The sequence below is a fragment of the Halichoerus grypus genome, chromosome 5 (genome assembly GCF_964656455.1).
Source record: "Halichoerus grypus chromosome 5, mHalGry1.hap1.1, whole genome shotgun sequence".
Classification (NCBI taxonomy): Eukaryota; Metazoa; Chordata; class Mammalia; order Carnivora; family Phocidae; genus Halichoerus; species Halichoerus grypus.
In genome coordinates this window covers 1956238-1974079 of record NC_135716.1, presented here as the reverse complement: position 1 = coordinate 1974079, position 17842 = coordinate 1956238, and the positions used below count along the sequence as shown (strand labels likewise).

The 17842-nt window shown below is 58.5% G+C and overlaps 1 protein-coding gene across 4 annotated transcripts in view; it reads right to left on the bottom strand.

Moving 5' to 3' along the window:
* TSNARE1 (t-SNARE domain containing 1) overlaps positions 1–17842 on the bottom strand; it is a 143286-nt gene that overhangs the window by 101081 nt on the left and 24363 nt on the right. For all 4 annotated transcript variants that reach the window (XM_078071930.1, XM_036112755.2, XM_036112741.2 and 1 more), the window contains 3 exons: positions 13698–13823; positions 7030–7179; positions 5560–6054 (listed from right to left, as the gene is read on the bottom strand). In XM_078071930.1, the coding sequence (XP_077928056.1) occupies positions 5560–6054; positions 7030–7179; positions 13698–13785 (733 nt within the window). In that variant the 5' untranslated portion in view covers positions 13786–13823. Of the gene's footprint in view, positions 1–5559; positions 6055–7029; positions 7180–13697; positions 13824–17842 lie in introns of those variants that run through there.

Below are 17842 nucleotides of genomic sequence, written 5' to 3'. Positions count from 1 at the left end.
TCAATGATCTAACAGAAGCAAATTAACCCCAGAGTGAGGAAAAGGAAGGAAATAATAAAGATGAGCAAAAATCAATTAACTTGACATTGGATAGAGAAGACTAATGAAATCAAAATCTGGTTCTTTGAAACAATCAATAAAATTGATAGACTTGCAGTCAGACCGGTCAAGTACGAAATAGAGAAAACACAACTAGCAATGTCAGAAACGAGAGAGGCAGGCTCACTGCCGACCACACGGACATTCAAACAATACTAAGGGAATATTGCAGACAACAGCCCGGCAGTAAATGCCACAATTTTGATGAAATGCGTAAGTTCCTTGAAAACACAAATAATCGAAGGTCATATGAGAAGCAGCAGAAGCCTAGGTGGCACTGTAACACGTTAACATGTAACATGCGACACTGTAACACGTACATGTAACGTTGTAACACTGTAACCCATGACACTGTAACATGGAAGAAAGGGTAGTTTCAAACCTTCCCACAATGAATGCCAGCTCAGAGGCCTCCCTGGTGAATTCTGCCAAATATTTAAGGGAAGAATAGTATCAATTCTACACAAATTTTCTCAGAAAACAGAGGAGGAGAAAATAATTCCCAACCCGCTTCAAGACTATAGTTACTTTATAGTCAAGGCGGCTTGGTGTTGCGTTAAGCAGAGACCCAGATCATCAGGAACAAGTCGACCTCCCAGTGGCTTTAGACAGAAGCATCAGGGTGATTCGGTCTTCTCAACCAACGGTGATGAACAACTGGATATCCACTGATCCCCAACCCCAAACTAACAAGACTCAAAAATCAATTGCCCATGTATCAGACACTTAAACGCAAAAGCTAAAACTATAAAACTTCAAAAAACAGGGGCGCCTGGGTGGCTTAGTCAGTTAAGAGTCTGCCTTCGGCTCAGGTCATGATCCCAGGGTCCTGGGATCGAGCCCGCATCGGGCACCCGGCTCCATGGGAAGCCTGCTTCTCCCTCTCCCACTCCCCCTGCTTGTGTTCCCTCTCTCACTGCCTCTCTTTCTGTTGAATAAATAAATAAAATCTTTTAAAAAAAACTTCAAAAAACAATAATTCTGGGACTTTGTAGTAGGCAAGAACTTTTTTAGGTGGAATACAAAGAGCAGAAACCCCAAAACACCGATAACATCAAAACGTAAAAAGCTTCAAAAAGATCCCATCAAGAAAAAACAAGACAGTGCAGAGCCTGACAGAAGGTTTGCACCATGGCTACCCGATGGCCCCAGAACCCAGACGCCGGGACGGGCGCGAGCAGTGCGGGCCGGCCCCCAGCCCGGTGGGAACGCCGACCACAGCAGAGGACATGCTGCAATGACGCCCGCCCGCACGGCCTCGGGGCACGTGGTGACGGCATGCACAGCGTGCGCAAGCACGCTCGCTGCTGAGCGAACCCAGTGGGACAGCCACTTTGGAAACCAGTTTGGAAGTTTCGGAGCGAGTTAAATGTCTCTCCAAGCCCCCGAGAGAGTGAGAATGCACAAAGGTTCGCGGTGCCTTCACTCAGCCAAAAGCTGGCAACCACACAACCGTCCATCAGGGCAGACGAGACACAAACTGTGAGATGCCCACTCCTGAGCAATGGGAGGACAAGCCACCGGACCCCTGACACGGGAGTCCACGTGCCCGCGAGTCCACAGAGGCCCACCCCACGGCGGCACAAAGCAAGCTAGTGGCTGCCCTGGGCCGGTGCACAGCACGAGTCATGATGCCCCCTCGCTAAACTCCGCCACGGGGAAGCTGCTGGGCACACGTCACCAAACTGCACGTGGATGCACTGTATCGCTCCCAGGCCCCGCACGACCACACGAGGCGTGGATAAAATAAAAAAGTAAAACCGGCAGAACTCATCGGGCTTTTCTCTGGGACTCCTCCTCCCCGCCCTCTGCTTCTGCTGTGAGCAGAGACAATGGGACGCTCTCGAGCCACCAGATCACAGTCACTGGCCCTGCCGGCATCTCTGCAGGTGCGCGGCATTATCTGCCCGCAGGAAGGGGACCCGAGGCTTCCGACGCACACTTGGCAACGCCTTCCGTCCGCCAAGGGGCCCAGCTCCGCGTCTGCTCCAGCCACCTGCCCCTAATTTCCCCGGGGCCCAGAGGCAGCAGCCCCACCAGTAATGCGGCAGGAGCACAGAGACCCCCGTGGAACCAGACGTCGTCCCCAGCTGCCCCGCCGCATGGGCCAGGCGGACAGGGGGACAGCGGGCTCTGCCGGGCTCTGCCCCACCACGTGGCTCCCAGCTGCAACAGACGGCTGGTTGAAGGACTGGGGTGTCGACTCGTGCAGGGCAGGAGGAGGCCGAGTGGTGATATGGCGCCCCGGACGCAGGACGAGCAAGGGAAGTCAGAGGACCTCTCAGCCGCAAAGCAGACAGGCCTGGGCAAAACCCAGTGCCCCGGTGCGCTTGCACTGCTGGGGGGAGGGGGTGACAGCACCATCTCACAGGCTGCTGGGGGTCCACGGACACAGCACCTGCACAGACCCAGGGCCCCAACGAGGCCAGGGATGACAGCAGCAGCCCCTTCCCTGGACGACACTGGCCACATCCACAGACAGGACGTGGGGGTGTGCACACCCCACCCTGAGCGACCCCCAGCAAGGGCAGGTCCAAGCATGCGCAACGGGGCCAGCGGCGAAGGACAGGACAAAGCCCCCTGGCCCGCCCCTCCGCGGCCCCCTCACAGCCTGCCTCCCACCCCAGAGGGCCCTGCTCCCTTCCGGCTGGGGGAACCAATCCCCCTTCTAAGCCTCGCACACATACCAGAGCTCCAAAATACAGAGAGCCACGCTTGCTGCACCTGCCAGGAGAAACAGACAAATCCGAAATCCTGGAGTGTGGCGGGAGCAGGATTGCAGGGGGTCCCCACAGTCAGCCCCGGGCCACCTCCGCGGCCTGGAGCGAACACTCAGAATTCAGCCACTCTGAGAGCAGATCTGAGTTATGAAGCTCGGGTGTCACCGGATGTGCTCCATGGGCCTTCCTAGGTGCACTCACCCAGGTGACACGGGACACGGGTTGGAACTCTGCCCCCACACCGAGTGCATGGAGGCAGGCCCAGGGGCGTCAGGGGACCCGGAACCACATGAGCATGAGGCAGAGGAAGGAGCCTAACAGCAAGGGGATAAAGGCCCTGCAGCATCGGGGGCTCCTCCTTCCCGAGCAGCATGGCCACTGGGGGCGCCCAGAGCACAGAGCAAGAGGAGGGGTGGGGCTGGGGGGGCATCTGGCCTGCATGCAGGCTCCCAGCCCCGGTTCCATGCCTAGGGCACTAGAGGAGGAGCCAGGGAGGGCTGGGTACAGGGGGAGACGGGGCAGTGCCGCATGCCAGTGGGATGACCTCACTGTGGGGGGGGAGGGCAGCCAGCCAGGAGCCTGCCCCATGAAGGCACCCCTCCCCAGGGTGGCAGCCTGAAGAGGCTGAGGCTGCTTCAGGCCATGGAGTGGCTCATCGTGCTGCGATGGATTGGTAATGTCTGCACAGACAAGGCACGGAGCGTCCCCGTGGCAGGAATTTCCCTTTTCCCCGTGCTCGACAGCAACAGTCCTGCAAAGTGCTCTGGGAAAGAAAGGCTCTGCGACCAGATCCAAGTGTCAGCAGGCTGCGGGGCACCCCCAGTGAGGAGCGACAGCACCCGCACCTGGGCCACACGACGGACCGTCCCATGGTGCTCAACAACTCCCCAGAACTCCAGTCTGGGGCAGGTCACTCTGCAAGGGAAGGCTAACCTTCCAGGGCCTCGGGAACAGAAGCGTCTGGAAACAATCACAAAGCCGTGAAAGCCAGGAGCTGGGGGCCCGCCTGGACCTGCAGGGAGCAGTGCTGCGAGGGCGCCACACTCCTCCTTCACGCCCGCTCCAAGGAAATGAGCGCCCCCAGGTGAGAGCGCTGGAAAGCCAGAGGGCAGGGCTGAGGAATGTGTGCGGCCGGGTCCCCAGCTGGTGAGGGCGCATCCTTCGCCAAACGCACCAGCACCCCATGCGGGGATGAGTGGACACCCGCGAGACAGAGCGGAGTCTGGGGCCGGGGCCACAGCAGGGTTGCACGCTGGGCCAGGGAGGCAGACAGCTGTGCGGGAGGAGGCGGCCTCGAGGTCGGGGTGTGGGGCGGCACTCTGGGCGTGCAGGAGGGAGGCGAGCGTGCGTTAGGGTCTGTCCGGGAAGAACGTGGGCCAAACAAGGGAGGCAGAGCTTTGCAAGGCACGCACTGGGCACGGCACGGCCAGTTCTTCCACTGCGCACAGCAACCCACAGGGGCTTGCATGCCCCCTTACAGAGCAGGAGGCCCTCAGCCTCAGGGATCCCACTGCTCGGGGCCCCAGCCAGCACCAGGTCACAAGGTCACCAGGGCAGCGGCGCCCATCACTGGGGAGACCACGTCACCAAGTCGTGCGCGCGGCTGGCAGCAGAGATGAGACCCAACCTGTGCCGGTCTCTAGGAAAACACGTGTTTGCCTCTGCTTTGTTTCTGACACTCTGTATTTTCTGGCCGAAAGTCGAAGACTAGGTAAGGACTGAGAAATGGTCCCCAGAATCTACCTCCAGTACCCACCCACGACAGAGGAGGCACGCACAGATGATCCGCACACCCCCAGCCCATGCCTCCTTTCCCCGCCCTAACTGCCAGTATTTGGGCTCAGCCTCCATCCTCCTCCAGCTCCCAGGCAGCTCTGCACCGTGTGCCCCACCGGGGCTGCGCACGTCCGTGCAACGGGCACCCGTCTGGGACCCGCCCCGCTGAGCTCCCAGCAGAGCTCCCAGACATTGGGCTGACCTCCATCGAGCCCCCTGACCCACTGCGCCGGATGAGGAGAAGTCACGCCCCGCAGAGCAACGCTCCCCTGGAAAACAGCTGCGGAAGGACCACTTGGGCTCCGGGTGACCCTCTCCCCCACCAAGCTGTCCCACCAAGCTGTCCACCTGACGCCGCAGGGCCAGCCCAGCCCTTACTGAGGCCTGTTCTGGATGTTAAGCCACAACAGAGCCCGGCGCTCCCAACCGCAGCTTTGCAGCCCCGGTAGTAAAACCAGAAAATCAGCAGGAGCGCTTCATTCAGCGGACAGGGGAGGAGCACGGGATGGGGCGGAGCAAAAGAGAGAAACGTCAGGGCGTAGAGGACAACGTGGAGTAACCATGGTCTTGAAAACCTCGTGTTACAGGTGTGAGTGTGTCTGTGGGACCGCACAAGAAAACGCATTTCTTCCTGTAGGTCATGGTCCAGAGGCAGGAAGCAGACGTCCCTCAGAGGAGAGCCGCGTCTGTGTGCGCCCAGCTCCCCGTTCCGCAGCCGGGGGCGAGAGGGCAGAGGCAAAGCAGAGGGGAGGCAAGCGCAGCTGCGGGGCTGTGATATTTAGAAAGCTGTCCCCGCGTGGCCACACCAGCGCGTGCGCGAAGGAACAGGAACGGCCCCAACCCTGGCGGCGGGGACGAGGAGGAGGGCATGGTGGGAGGCCCCTGGGGCCGAGGGACGAGGAGCAGCCCGCCCGCGGTGGGTCTCTGCTTCCTGCCCGCCGGTCAGCTGGGCCAAGGGACTCACCTGGGAGCGGCTCCGGGCCAAAGCCCTCGGGGGACAGGGCCTGGCAGGAGAAGGTCTTGGCCACCGCCTGCTCCACGGGCGTGAGGGCCAGGGCCTGGGGCCCGCCGGGGCCACGGGCCACACGCTGCAGGTCACCCAGTTTGCGCCGCACGACGGCACGCAGGTCCCGCCACTTGTGCTTGAGGTCCACGATGTCGCGGCGGCAGTAGCCCAGGGCGTTCACGGCCTGCAGGATGCGGCTCCACACACAGAACCTGCGGGCCGGCTCGGCCTTCAGCAGCCCCGTGCCGAACAGCAGCTGGTGGTGCTTGCTGACCTTGGACACCAGGACCTCCGTCTCCTGTGGGCAGAAGTTGGGCTTCCTCTTCTTGGCCCGCGTGGCACTGGGCCCCGCCAGCCGGCCACGGGCCCCACCGGCGCAGTCCTTCCTCGGGCCAGCAGCGGGCGGCGAGGTGGGCCCTGGCGTCCCACTGCCTTCAGGAGTGACCCCTGGCCCTGGAAAGGCACCAAAAGGTGGGTGTTGAAGGCCTGGGCCGGTGGGGGTGGTGGCTGTGGCGCTGGCCTCGTCTCTGGCTTTGGCTTCAGGACACCGCTGCCCGCTCCCAGCTACCGCCCCCTCCCTGCGAGGCATCCAGAGGCCCGGGTCCGAGTCCTAGCCCTGAGACTGCCTGACGGGCGCCCTCAGCCTTCCTGCCCAGCCGAGCGCAGGTGGAGGACAGGAGCAGGAGGGCAGGCAGGTGGCCGGGCCCATAGCCTCCACCCTCTGCCCCTCTGTGTCCCCACAGCCTCCCGCTCCTCCGCTCACAGGGGTCCCTGGGCTGGGCAGGCACACAGTGCCAAGTCTTCAGGCCTCTGCCCACGTGGGAGCTTTGTCAGCAGTCAGCCTGTGCCTGCCGGGGGGCAGGGGGACCACCTGTAAGGGCAGAAGAGGCAGCTCCCCCGTGAGACCACAGGTTCCCAGACGCGAGGAGAGAGCGAGCCCCCGACACTGAGAGCCCCTGAGGGCAGAAGGATGTGTGAGCCTGGGGAGCACTCAGAGGTCAGCAGCCCCGCCTGTGTCCCCCCAGGTCCCTGTCAACTGGAAGGCTGCCTCTACAGAGGCCCACATCCCCTCCCCACACTAACGCACACACCAGGGACCCGCTCCCTCTACAAGGAGAAGCCGGCTCTGGAGCGAAGGGGTCACGGGACCTCGTCCCACAGGCTGAGCCTCCTCCCTGGAGCCCACGGGGCCCTGACGAGCACTGGTCATCACACAACAGCCTCCTGCCACTGGTCCAGCCCTGCCATCTGCCGTCCTCAGGGAAGGGGAAGGCAGTGGGGGGGAGGGTGCAGGCCAGAATCCGTGCTGCAGCTTGCCCCCAGCTCAGCACGCCTGGGCTCCCGCCTGCTGGCCCTCCCTCCTCAGCGCTTGGCATCTCAGGGTGGCTTTCCCAGGTCCCCCCAGATCCAGCACCCAAGCGGAAGTACCTCGCTTCCTGGCCCTTGGGCCTCTGGGCGTGCCCGCCGACCCCAGATCACCTTCCCCGTCCTGGCCCACACAGGGGTCCTGCGGGCTGCTCTCTGGCGACAGGCAGGGGAAATGGCGGGTTCCGTACTCGGTCCGACATTCAGCGCATTCTACAGACAGCAAGGAACATCACAGTTACACCCAGCCTGCCCACAGAGCAGCGCAGGGTGCAGACGGCACAGCAAGGCCCCACACGGGACAGCAGGTGCCCTCAGCCCTCCAAGCATCCACACCAAGCAGCTCCACTCGGGCCCACCTCGTCCAAGAAGCCCTCCCAGACTGCCACATCCTGTGCAATAGCCGCTTGGGCTGAAGACCAGCACCGAGTTCAGAACTTTAAATGTTCCAGACCTTTCTTTAAGCCACGATTATTCTAAAAGGTGACCCCAAAAACGAAATCCCCTAGAGCAGGGCTTCAGGTGTGGCCGACAGACCAGGCCAGGCCTTCGATGGATGTTAGCTGTCTGCAACAGATGATGAACAAAAATGGAGAGTAAGGACTTTGGGATGTTGACGACAATTCGAAACCACCACAGCACCCCAGCATGGCATCATTCTGTTTATAAAAATGTCGTTCCGTGGCATACTGGGAGTGAAAACATAAGTAAAACCCACCCTTCCTGACACTCGGCTGCAGGGCTGAGGAGCAGCGGTGCTGGACACCCGTGTGGCCTCCTCCCCATACCCAGCCCCGAACTGGCCCCGCACGGGGTTGGACCCCTAGGAAGGACACTTCATTTTCTCATCATTCTCATTTTTCAAAAACACGTCCTAGACACGTTTTGCCAGAATTTGTCAACCCTAAGACACATCTCGTAAAAACGTCTTGCCATCTCTGAAAGATGTGCCTTTCAGTCCATGGCCCTGGGCCATCTGTGTGACCTTGTTCGCTCTGGAGCTCTCTGGAAGGGCAGTTTCCACGGAGCGAGCTCTAGGAGGCGATGGCTGACCCGTCTGAGCACGCCCATAGCCGCCCTGAAACCCAGGGGACACGGCCTGTCCAGGGCCAGTCCCAGCACCGAGCTCCTGAAGGGGTGGCTCCTTCTCGGAAAAGGCCTTGGACTCGCATCTGCCCAGAGAAGGGAGAGCCAAGGACACCTGTCCAGCTTATGCTCTTGTCCCTCTGTGGGGGGACACTACAGCCCAGCATGACTGGACAGAAGGACTGGCCCAAGCAATCCCCTTTGGACCCCTCGGCCATCCTCCACCTCCAGGCAGCAAGGACCCGAAGCACACAGGCGGCCCACGGGGCTCCCGGCTGGACTCGGTGGGAGGCTCCATCCCCCTCACTCCCAGAGCCTCCCCCGTCCAGGAAGGATGGAGAAGGAAGGGCAGGGTAGCGGCTGGCTTATTCGGGGATGGAGGTTCCCACGCTGCAGACAACTGCAGCAAAGTGGGTTTCCAAATCAGACCACGAGAACACTCCTAAGCGTCCAGGGAGGCAGACACGGCCCTGGACAGTCACAGCACATGAGAGAGAGGCCAGGGCCGAGGCCCCAAGTCCAGGCATCTCTGTGGGTCTGAGGGTCTGACCATGAGCCTCCAGGACAGGGACCATCTCCCCACAGGGCAAATCCTTTCCCCTTCCCTCTTCCGGAAGGGCTGGTGGGGAGCCCGTGGGACACGTCCTCCCGCAGACAGCTGCGCCAGGCTCCCCTGCGGCCACTTGCCCAGACCAGGGTAAGGAAGAGGCACAGCTGTCCAGGTACCTGGCGAATGGGGTCACCATCTGCTTCAGAGCCCCCAGAGCCCCTCCTATGGGGAGCAGGGAGGCCAGGGGCCCAGCTGGCAGCCCATGTCGCCCACATCACCACCTGATGCCCTCCCCATGCTGGCACCTGGTCATGGAAGTCCAGACCCTGCCCACCTCCTCCTGGTTACTCCACGTGGTCCAGACGCCTGTGGAGGGGCCGGTCTGGTTCACCCTCCAGAATCACATGACCCTTGAACTTTGAGGGGGGCCTGAGACAATTTTCTGATTATTAAAATACACACAGTTACAGGGAAAAGTTCAAACGCAGACAAATACAAAGAAATGATAAAGATCGTTTGCAATTACAGCACCTGGAGGTGAATGCTGTGACCACGGGGTTGGGGGTCTGGCACAATTAGAAGACTCTGGACACGACTTTGCTTTACTTCATTCAGCACACCTGTCACCACATCCGGACACGTGCGGAGGCCCCCCAGCGACCTTCGACAACTCAAGCTGATGCCCACATCTCAGCTGCCTCCCTCAGCGAGGTGGTGACAGCGCTCCTGCATTCTCCATCCACGACCATGCCGCAGCCAGCGCCCCTGCCCGCACCTCGATGCCGTCCTAGCAGTCCAGGAAGAGGCAGGGCCGGGCCAGGAGCGGGAAGGCGGCGGGGTCCGGGAGCAGCCGCGCCCTCACCTCCGGAGCGAGCCAGCTCCGCCGTGGCCCAGCAGTGCGGGCACTCTGCCCCCTTCAAGTCTGTCTCTCGGGGCGGTGGTGAGACTCAGCTGCATTTCCTACCTCTTCACAGGGCTGGTCCCTTTGTAGGAAGATTTTTAGGTTTTCCTTTGATTTATGTGAGTTCTTTATGTATTAATAACCTGCCAGTTGGCTTTTTGCTGTGTTTTTGCTGCAATTCTACCACAAAGAGATCACCCTAAGCTCCGCATAATTACCTACAGGGTGCATGAAGCCCACAGTGCTCGGGGCACAGCAGGTCCCAGGTGGTGGTGGCCTCTCCCACACAGACGGGGGTCCCCACCCGGCTCCGACGTCCTGCCCAGAGGGAGCCTTCCCGCATCACCCCGCAGAGGAAAGAGTGAGGAACCAGCAGCACCAGGCCTCAACAATGGTCAACAAATCAGGACAATGTAGGTCCTCTCCCAACAAAAATGCAATTAACTAGATATCATTTTTAAGAGAACTAAAAAAAAATACATACATTTGGAAACCATGAACTATGGTTCTAAATAAATCCTGAAGGGAAAAAATCATTAAAAAATTAAAAATTAAAAATAAATAATTCCTGAGTCAAATAAGAAATCATAATGGAAATAAGAAAACACAACTGAATTTTAATTTAAAAAAACACTGCTCTCAGGCACCTGGGTGGCTCAGTTGGTAAGACGACTGCCTTCGGCTCAGGTCATGATCCTGGAGTCCCGGGATCGAGTCCTGCATCAGGCTCCCAGCTCAGCGAGGAGCCTGCTTCTCCCTCTAACCCTCCCCCCTCTCATGTACTCTTTCTCGCTCATTCTCGCTCTAATAAATAAGTGGATCTTTAAAAAAAATAAAAATAAAAATAAAAATAATAAAAAAAATAAAAACACTGCTCTCTTCTGAATGTCTGTCACTCAACTAATGCAGTGACCATTTGGACACTTATAATCTCAAGTGTTTTTACTACAAAAGAATAAAAACTGAAAAGGAACGACATAAACATCCAACTTAGGAGTTAGAAAAATAAAACAGCATCAACTCCAATAGAGAAGGAAGAAATAAAAAGGATGAGTGGAGATCAATCATACAGTAGAAGGTGTCAAGAAAGTCAGAAATCAGTTCTTCGGGGAGACTTACAAAATTGCCAAGCCTCAGTCAATACTGATTATAAAAAAAGAAAATAGGAGAAGTACAATTAAGCCCTATTAGAAATAAAAAAGTGAATGTGATGCAGATATGGTGACCATTAATAAAACAGCGGCCACCACAATGGTAGACCTTGAGCAGCCCTCAGCCTTCGCGACAGCCCATGGCTGGGCAGGGGCAGAGCAGGGCGGGCAGACCCCACCAGGACCTCCAACACACCACAGTGCTGCCCCACTGACAACCAGCAGCTACTGTCTACACTTTATTTCAACAAATTCGAACATTTAAGTGAAGGAGACATATGTCTCAGAAAACACAATTGAGCAAAACTGACCCAAGAAGAAATAGAGAACCTGGATAGTTTTTACAACTGGAGAAGCAAACTGCTAGTCAAAAAGCACTCCATGAAGGAAACACGAGGCCCAGACAGTTTTATAGCAAGATCCCAGACACACTTAAGGAACGTCCTATTCTTCCAAAAATTCACGTGGAATATAAACACCATGTCAACCAGCATCATAGAGGCTCCGACCAGCTCAGGAAGGTGGGAAGAAGAATGGACGCGTTAGGGAAAAAGAGAAAAAAAAATGTCGCTATTTACAAATGATACCATCCAAACAAAAAAACGTAAGATTCCACAAATTATTACAGTCAATAGAAGGAGTTTAGCAAAATATAAAGTCAGTGAACAAAAATCAATCACACTTCCCAGGAAAAACGTGGTTCCTTCCAGAAATAAACTTTGAGAGAAAAACAAACCAAACAACGGAGGAGAATCCCGAGCTTCAGAGAGACTTGAAAGGCCTGTCAATCAACTGCCACACGAGTGCGCGGAGCCCCCATGGCGTCAGAGGTGCCAGGGCGCACCTGACCGGACACTCTAGCGGCTCTCTGGTTGCGCACAGTCGCTCCTTGCAGAGGTACGGGGACGTGTCCACGTGGGAGGCATGCTGTGTCTGGGACTCACTGCCAAATGACACAGCAGCAGCCCGAGGTCACAAGGGGCTGGGCCGGCCACAGCGGACTCCTGATGAGGTGGACTGGGCAGCACTGGGCTCAGTACGTCATTGTGTCTACTTTTCTATGTTTAAAATTGTTCGTATTTAGGAAGTTTAAAAATAAAGCATTTAAAAATTAAATAAAATCTCTGGACTCTTCTTTTTTTAAAAAACCAATTGTTGTTTACGTGTACCTGCCACAAAGATTTGGAAAGTGTAATTCTCAGAGTGGTACCTCTTCTAGTAGCAAAAAACGTGGGGTTTTTTTGTTAAAAACAACCTTAATAAAAGATGTGTAAGATCTTGGTAATGAAAGTTATAAAACTTTACTGCAAAACATGAAAGAAGATCAGAGAAACAGAAAGACACATATGCTCACGGACTGGGAGCCCACCAGTGGTAAAGATGCCGGTTCTCAACACATTCATGCAGCGGACGCATGGCACCTGCAGCCAAAACTCCAAGCCTGACAAGGGGATTCTAAAAGGTGTGTTCTGAACAAAGGGCCAAGAACACCCAAGACATTTCTGAGGGAAAGCAAGCAGAGCAACTTACCATGAAAAACATCAAAAACTGTAACTGAAAATTAAGGCGGAATTTTGCACAGGAAGGGAAAAACTGACCAAGAGAAGCTTCACGGAAATATCACTTATCGCAGCGCTCTGGTTCTGCGGGTCTGTAGGAAGGGGACGGCATTTTCAATAAACAGTCCCAGGACAACGTGTGGTTCAGAGAGAGAAATACGGGGCAGCTCTCAGCCCTCCCCGCGCCCTGCCCCATAAACAAAGATCAAACCCCGGTAATGGTGACAGAAGACTTACAGACGGACAACAGTCATATCAGCTTCAGAGGAGAGTGAACGTGGCGCCAGGATCCTCTCGTGATAGGATTCATCACACTAGTCAGAAATGCAAACCAGGCAGGAGGGACTGCGCGCTCAAGCGAGAGCCACGATGGAGAACTCAGCTCGCCAAGAACGCGCGCTCCCCAGCAGGCAGGTGCCACACCGAAAAGCAGGCCCCGACTGGACGAAGACGCACAGGGCAAGAAGACAAGGGTTTCGCTTCCAGAATACATAAGGAAACCCTGCAAGTCAGTCAGTAAGATGGCGGCAAAGCCTAGAAAAAAATAAAGAGAGTCTGCGGGAGGAGAAATGGGTCATCCCATCGGTCACCAGAGAAATGTGAATGAAAACCCAGAGACCAGGCCTGCCCTCAGACTGCAACCGCTCACCACCCACCACCGGCCCCCACTCAGCTGACGAGGCCGGGGCACCAAGGGCAGCCCAGACAGTGCCAACAGCCCGCCGCGCTGCTGGGTGACAGACACGCTCCCCGGCCCTCACACGTGGACCAGCACGGGCGCCACACAGCCACGGAGCAGGGAAACAGAAGGGAACAGAGACCTGCAGCATCAGGGACTCGGGAACCGAACCAGCGAACGGCAGATAAGATAAGTCCTACGGTTCCATGAATAAAGTTCTGAGACGCACACCCAGCAAGGTCCGGTGTGGGGACACAGCCCCGGCAGCAAGCCCCGGCCGAACAGCGAGGAAGCCCGGAACACAGCCCTCAGGGCAAGCCTGGGACAGGGAGGCGACTTGGAAGTGCTTGCAGGGGACCCCTGCTCTGCCTTGTACCAGCTGCGCAGCGCTCCCGACCCCGCCCTGCCTCAGTTTCCTCCTCTGTATTTGCAAAAATAACGCCTACCCCACACTGTCATCAGGAAGACCAGGCCAGACCATCCATCCGCTCTGCCCCGGGCCAAGCCCCCGGGCACCTCCAGACCAGCTCGGTGCACCTGCTCAGGGCCAGTGTGGCGCCAGAATGACCGCAGACACCAGGTCAGTCCCCTCGGCAGGGCAGCCTCTCCCAGTGACGTCTCCCTTGGTGCTGACCCAGTCCAACACCAACCACCCCGCCCCAGCGAAGGCCAGGGTCGCTCACCCCTGGCCACAGGCAACACCGGTCACACAGAACCCGCCTACCCCTGCTACCATCACGACAGCAGAGACCCACCTACGGCCACGCCCCGCCACCCCACCAGCGCTGCGAGCCACTGTCATTACCTAGGGGCTGATAGCCTTGTCTGGAGGGTCCCCCGAAAGGGCCATGGCTCCCCGGGCCACCACTGCCAGCGATGGATCCGTAGGACATCTTCTTACAGACACCAGGGCCACTGCCTTCCCACAGAGCTGGAGGAGACAAAAACCAGGTCGGGAGGGAGGAGAGGAGTTAGTGCTCAGATTCGGGGTGCACTCGGGCCCCTGCCCACCCCGCCCGCCAGCCTGCTCCACTTCACCCTCACCCCTGCCAAGCTGCAACCCCAGGGGCTTGAGCCACCTGCCCCTCTCTAGCTCCAGCTCAGTCCTTCTGAGCCACACAAGATGGCAGGAGGGCTGGGGGCAGGCTGCCGGGGCTGAAACCACCTCGACACTTGGTCCCAATGGAGCTTGGATGAGATACTGACCTTCACCAGCCTCATCTGCAAAGCCAGGGTAATGAGAGGACCTGCCCCCAGCAGGCCATGCAGAGCGGGTGACACACACTGATGGCGGCACTCAGAACATCACCACCTGTCTCAGCACCGAGCACGACACTGGCCGGGAGTAGCTCGGCATCCCGCCCACCCGATCTGCTCCGCAGGGGAACCACGGCTCCAGGATGGCAGTGGGGACCTCGCCAGCCTGACAAGTGCCCCCTGGGGCCCTCCAGGGTCATCGGTTTTCGGGTGTCTGCAAAGGAGCCGCTGAGAGCAGGCAGAGACTTGTCCAGCGTCTGCCTGATCAGCCACATGCTAGGGATGCCGGCACGGCTCACGCAGCGCTCCCAACAGGCCGGGCTGGGCTCCCTGCACTCCGCAGCCACGGCTCGACTCGGCCGTGCAGAAGCCTAAGTGAGAGGGCAGGATGGTCACCCAGGTGAGCTCACGGGTGGCGAGAAGCAGGCCCACGTTCCTGGGGTCGGCAGGGGCCTGCAGAGCAGGCTGCCCGGCCGCACTCCACTCCGGCGCTGCCTGGGCCGGCCCAGCCCCTCCGCGGCTAGGAGTTCCCCAGAGCCCCAACAAGCCTTGGCTTATGTGGATTATATCCGCCAGTATTTACTCCGTGACAAATTAAAACGAAGTTTTTAAGATATATTTATGAATTTCTTTCAAAGTAACAGGAAAACCGCTACCTATTAAATAAATACCTTTATGAAACAGCTGCATTTTCCCAAACAAAACAGTTCAGCGAGAAGAGCCATAGCGACTGACTCTTGGCAGCTCAAGGGACATGCTGGTTCCCACACCTGCTTCCGGAGTCTGCTGTGATGCGACCCTGGTCCAAGCGAACGACAGAATCGGGTCCCACACAGGGGAGCTGTCCGCGGGGCCCCAGGGACCCCTGGCAGGGACTCAGGGTCTGCAGACTCTGGGGAAAGCACATGGTTTTCCTTCCCACGGGTCCCAGGCCTTGAATCCCCACCACCCGCCCAGGCCGCCGCTGGACCTCCCTTTGCTTTCTGGACGCTCCCGGGGGAGATGGGCAGCCCGGGGAGGGGCAGAAACAGCTGGCAAGGAGCAAGGAGGCAGGGGTGCCGCCAGCCTGGAGGAGGGCAGGTCTCTGCGCAGAAGTGGGGCACCTGCATGCTCACCAGCACCTGGGAACATGTCGGATGTGGAAGACAGAGCCCAGGCCTCATGCGGACACAACGTGGAGGAAGCAGCACCAGGAAGAACAGCGTAAAGTGGTAAGTGCAGAGCGGGCACCCAGAGCCCCGGCACGCGCCCACGCTTCCCTGCATGCCTTACACAGGCTCGCACGCCGTCCTCACAAAGACCTGGAAGAAGACCCCACTGTTGCCTCACAGGGCAGACGAGGACACTGAGGCACGAGCAGTAAGGCACCCAAGGCCATGCGGCTGGCGGCTGGCAGAGAAGAGCTTGGGATCTGGCAGGGCAATGCCCGTGATCTCACTGCACGGCCTCTCCGAGAGTGAATCCAGGTCACCCGGCCCCTCGCCACCATCCTCAGAGCCAGGAGGCACTGTGCCAACACCCAACAGGCCACCGTCGGCGCCCAGAGAACACCAAGGCGCTGAGAGAGGGCACGGCGGGCGCGGAGGTGCAGAGCTCAGTGGAAGGGTGCTCGGGTGGCGTGGGGGATGCCACTGAGGAAGCAGAAGGAAAGACGAACAGGTGCGGAAGCCAGGACCAACGGTGCCCCCACATCCGAGGGACAGCAATCGTGGGGACAGAGGCCACCCAGGGGAGGGGATGAGTGACCCAGAACTCGAGGCCACCGAGCAGAGCGCCATGCAGCATGGCCAGAGGGGCCTGCCCTGCGGGGCACGCGGGGCACACAGGCCACAAAGACAGAACCCGAAACCACGGTGGCCCCAAGCGGCACAGAAGGCACTTCCAGACAGGGATCGGGCCCTTCCCTGTCCTTCCCATCCGGCAGGGATAATGCAGGAAAACAGGCAGGCACGACCACCTGCGGCAGAAGCAAGGTGAAGGATCCCGGGGCGGGGGGAGGAGGGGGGAAGGCCTGGGGCAGATGCTGTGCCGGGGCCAGGAGGGTAACCAGCTGACGGGGCAGCAGAAGGTTCCAGAGAGACTTCCTCAGGGAGAGAGAGAAGACTGTGGCATCTAGACACAACCAGGCTCCAGGGAAACACGGTCAGCAGGAAATGAGGCCGATCCCGGTTCACCTCGAGGTTCAGACCCAGCAGCAACTGCACTTAGGAATGGCCTCATCTACCTGCCCACGGTAGGATGCAGCCCAGAGCAGCACTGGGGAAGGGAGGGACCGTGTGTGTGCATGCGTGTGCATGCGTGTGTATGCGTGTGCATGCTCAAGCATGCACGTGTGTGCTCCAGCATGTGCGTGTATGTACGCTCAAACCTGTATGTGCATGGGTGTTCAGGTGTGCTAGAGTGCGCACATGTGTGTTCCAGTGTGCACGTGTGCTCCAGCATGTACGTATGCTCAAGCGTGCACGTGTTCAAGCATGTGTGTGCGTGTATTCGTGCGTATGTGCTCGAGCATGTGTTTGCATGAATGTTCATGCCTGTGTGCTCGAGCGGGTGTGTGTGCAAGCACAGGCATGAAAGCACACGTCCATCAGCTTGCAAGTCGATAAATCACGCCTAACTGTTGAAAACCACGCAGCAGCATGACTGAGCACATTATCGAGAGCAGAGACCCGCTATCCAGAGATCTATAGGGTCAGAAGTGGCTAACTCTGGGGAGAGGAAGAAGGGACAACTCTTCTGTCTCAAACAACCTTGTAGGGCTCATTTATTCTCCAAACTTTAGACAGATATCATCTTAGGATACAAAGCTTCACTTGTAAGATTCCAATCAGATCATCATCCAGAAAGAGGAGTCTGGAAACAGAGTAGGGTGGACAGGCTGCGGGGGTGTCTGCCTTGAGCAGACGACCCGGGCAGGGACCCAGCACTCTCCTCAGATGTCTGGAGGCGGCCCCAGAGTCACCGTGTTGTCCTGGGGGGCTACCAGGAGCCCAGGCAGGCACCTGGGAGGCCTAGGCACACCTCCGCAGATACACCCTGGGGGCCCACAGCGCACTGGGCACTGCATCCAATGTGAACAAGGTGGGCCTGGTCCCGGCCTCGGGGACGTGAACGTTGGTTGGGAGCCAGCCAGAATGTCCTGCGACGAGGGCTCCACCAGGAGGGCGCAGGGACCCGGGGGGCATGGCTAGACCCCAGACTGGGCGGGCCTGGCAGCCCCCCGAGGAAGCAGCCCAGCGGGATCCAAGCCAACTGGACTTGAAGGGAGAGGCGCAGGGGCGGCTCTGGGAGGATGGGAGCACACAGAATGCCCGGGCCGACTAGAGGAAGTGACAGAGGCTGGGACTCTCCCAGCCCAAGAGCTCTCCACGCACCCAGTGCAGGCAGGGCAGCAGAAAGGGGCAGAGGGGCCGCGGGGCAAAAGCAGGCCGGGGGGCCTGCCCTCAGCTGTGTCCCGGCAAGCAAAGGGCAATGAACGGTGGGTCTACCGAGGCAGGAGAGAGAAAAGACCCGCAGCCTGCCACCTCGTCTGACTTGCAGTCTCATTTTGCTGTGCCCAGAGCACGTGTCGCCGGTGTTTGCTCAGTGGACCGGGAGGTGGAGGCTGCCCCAGTACCAGAGCCACAAAGAGGCGCCCAGCCCGAGGGCCAGAAACACGGAACCCCAGCACCTGCCCTCTGCCCGCTGCTCTGC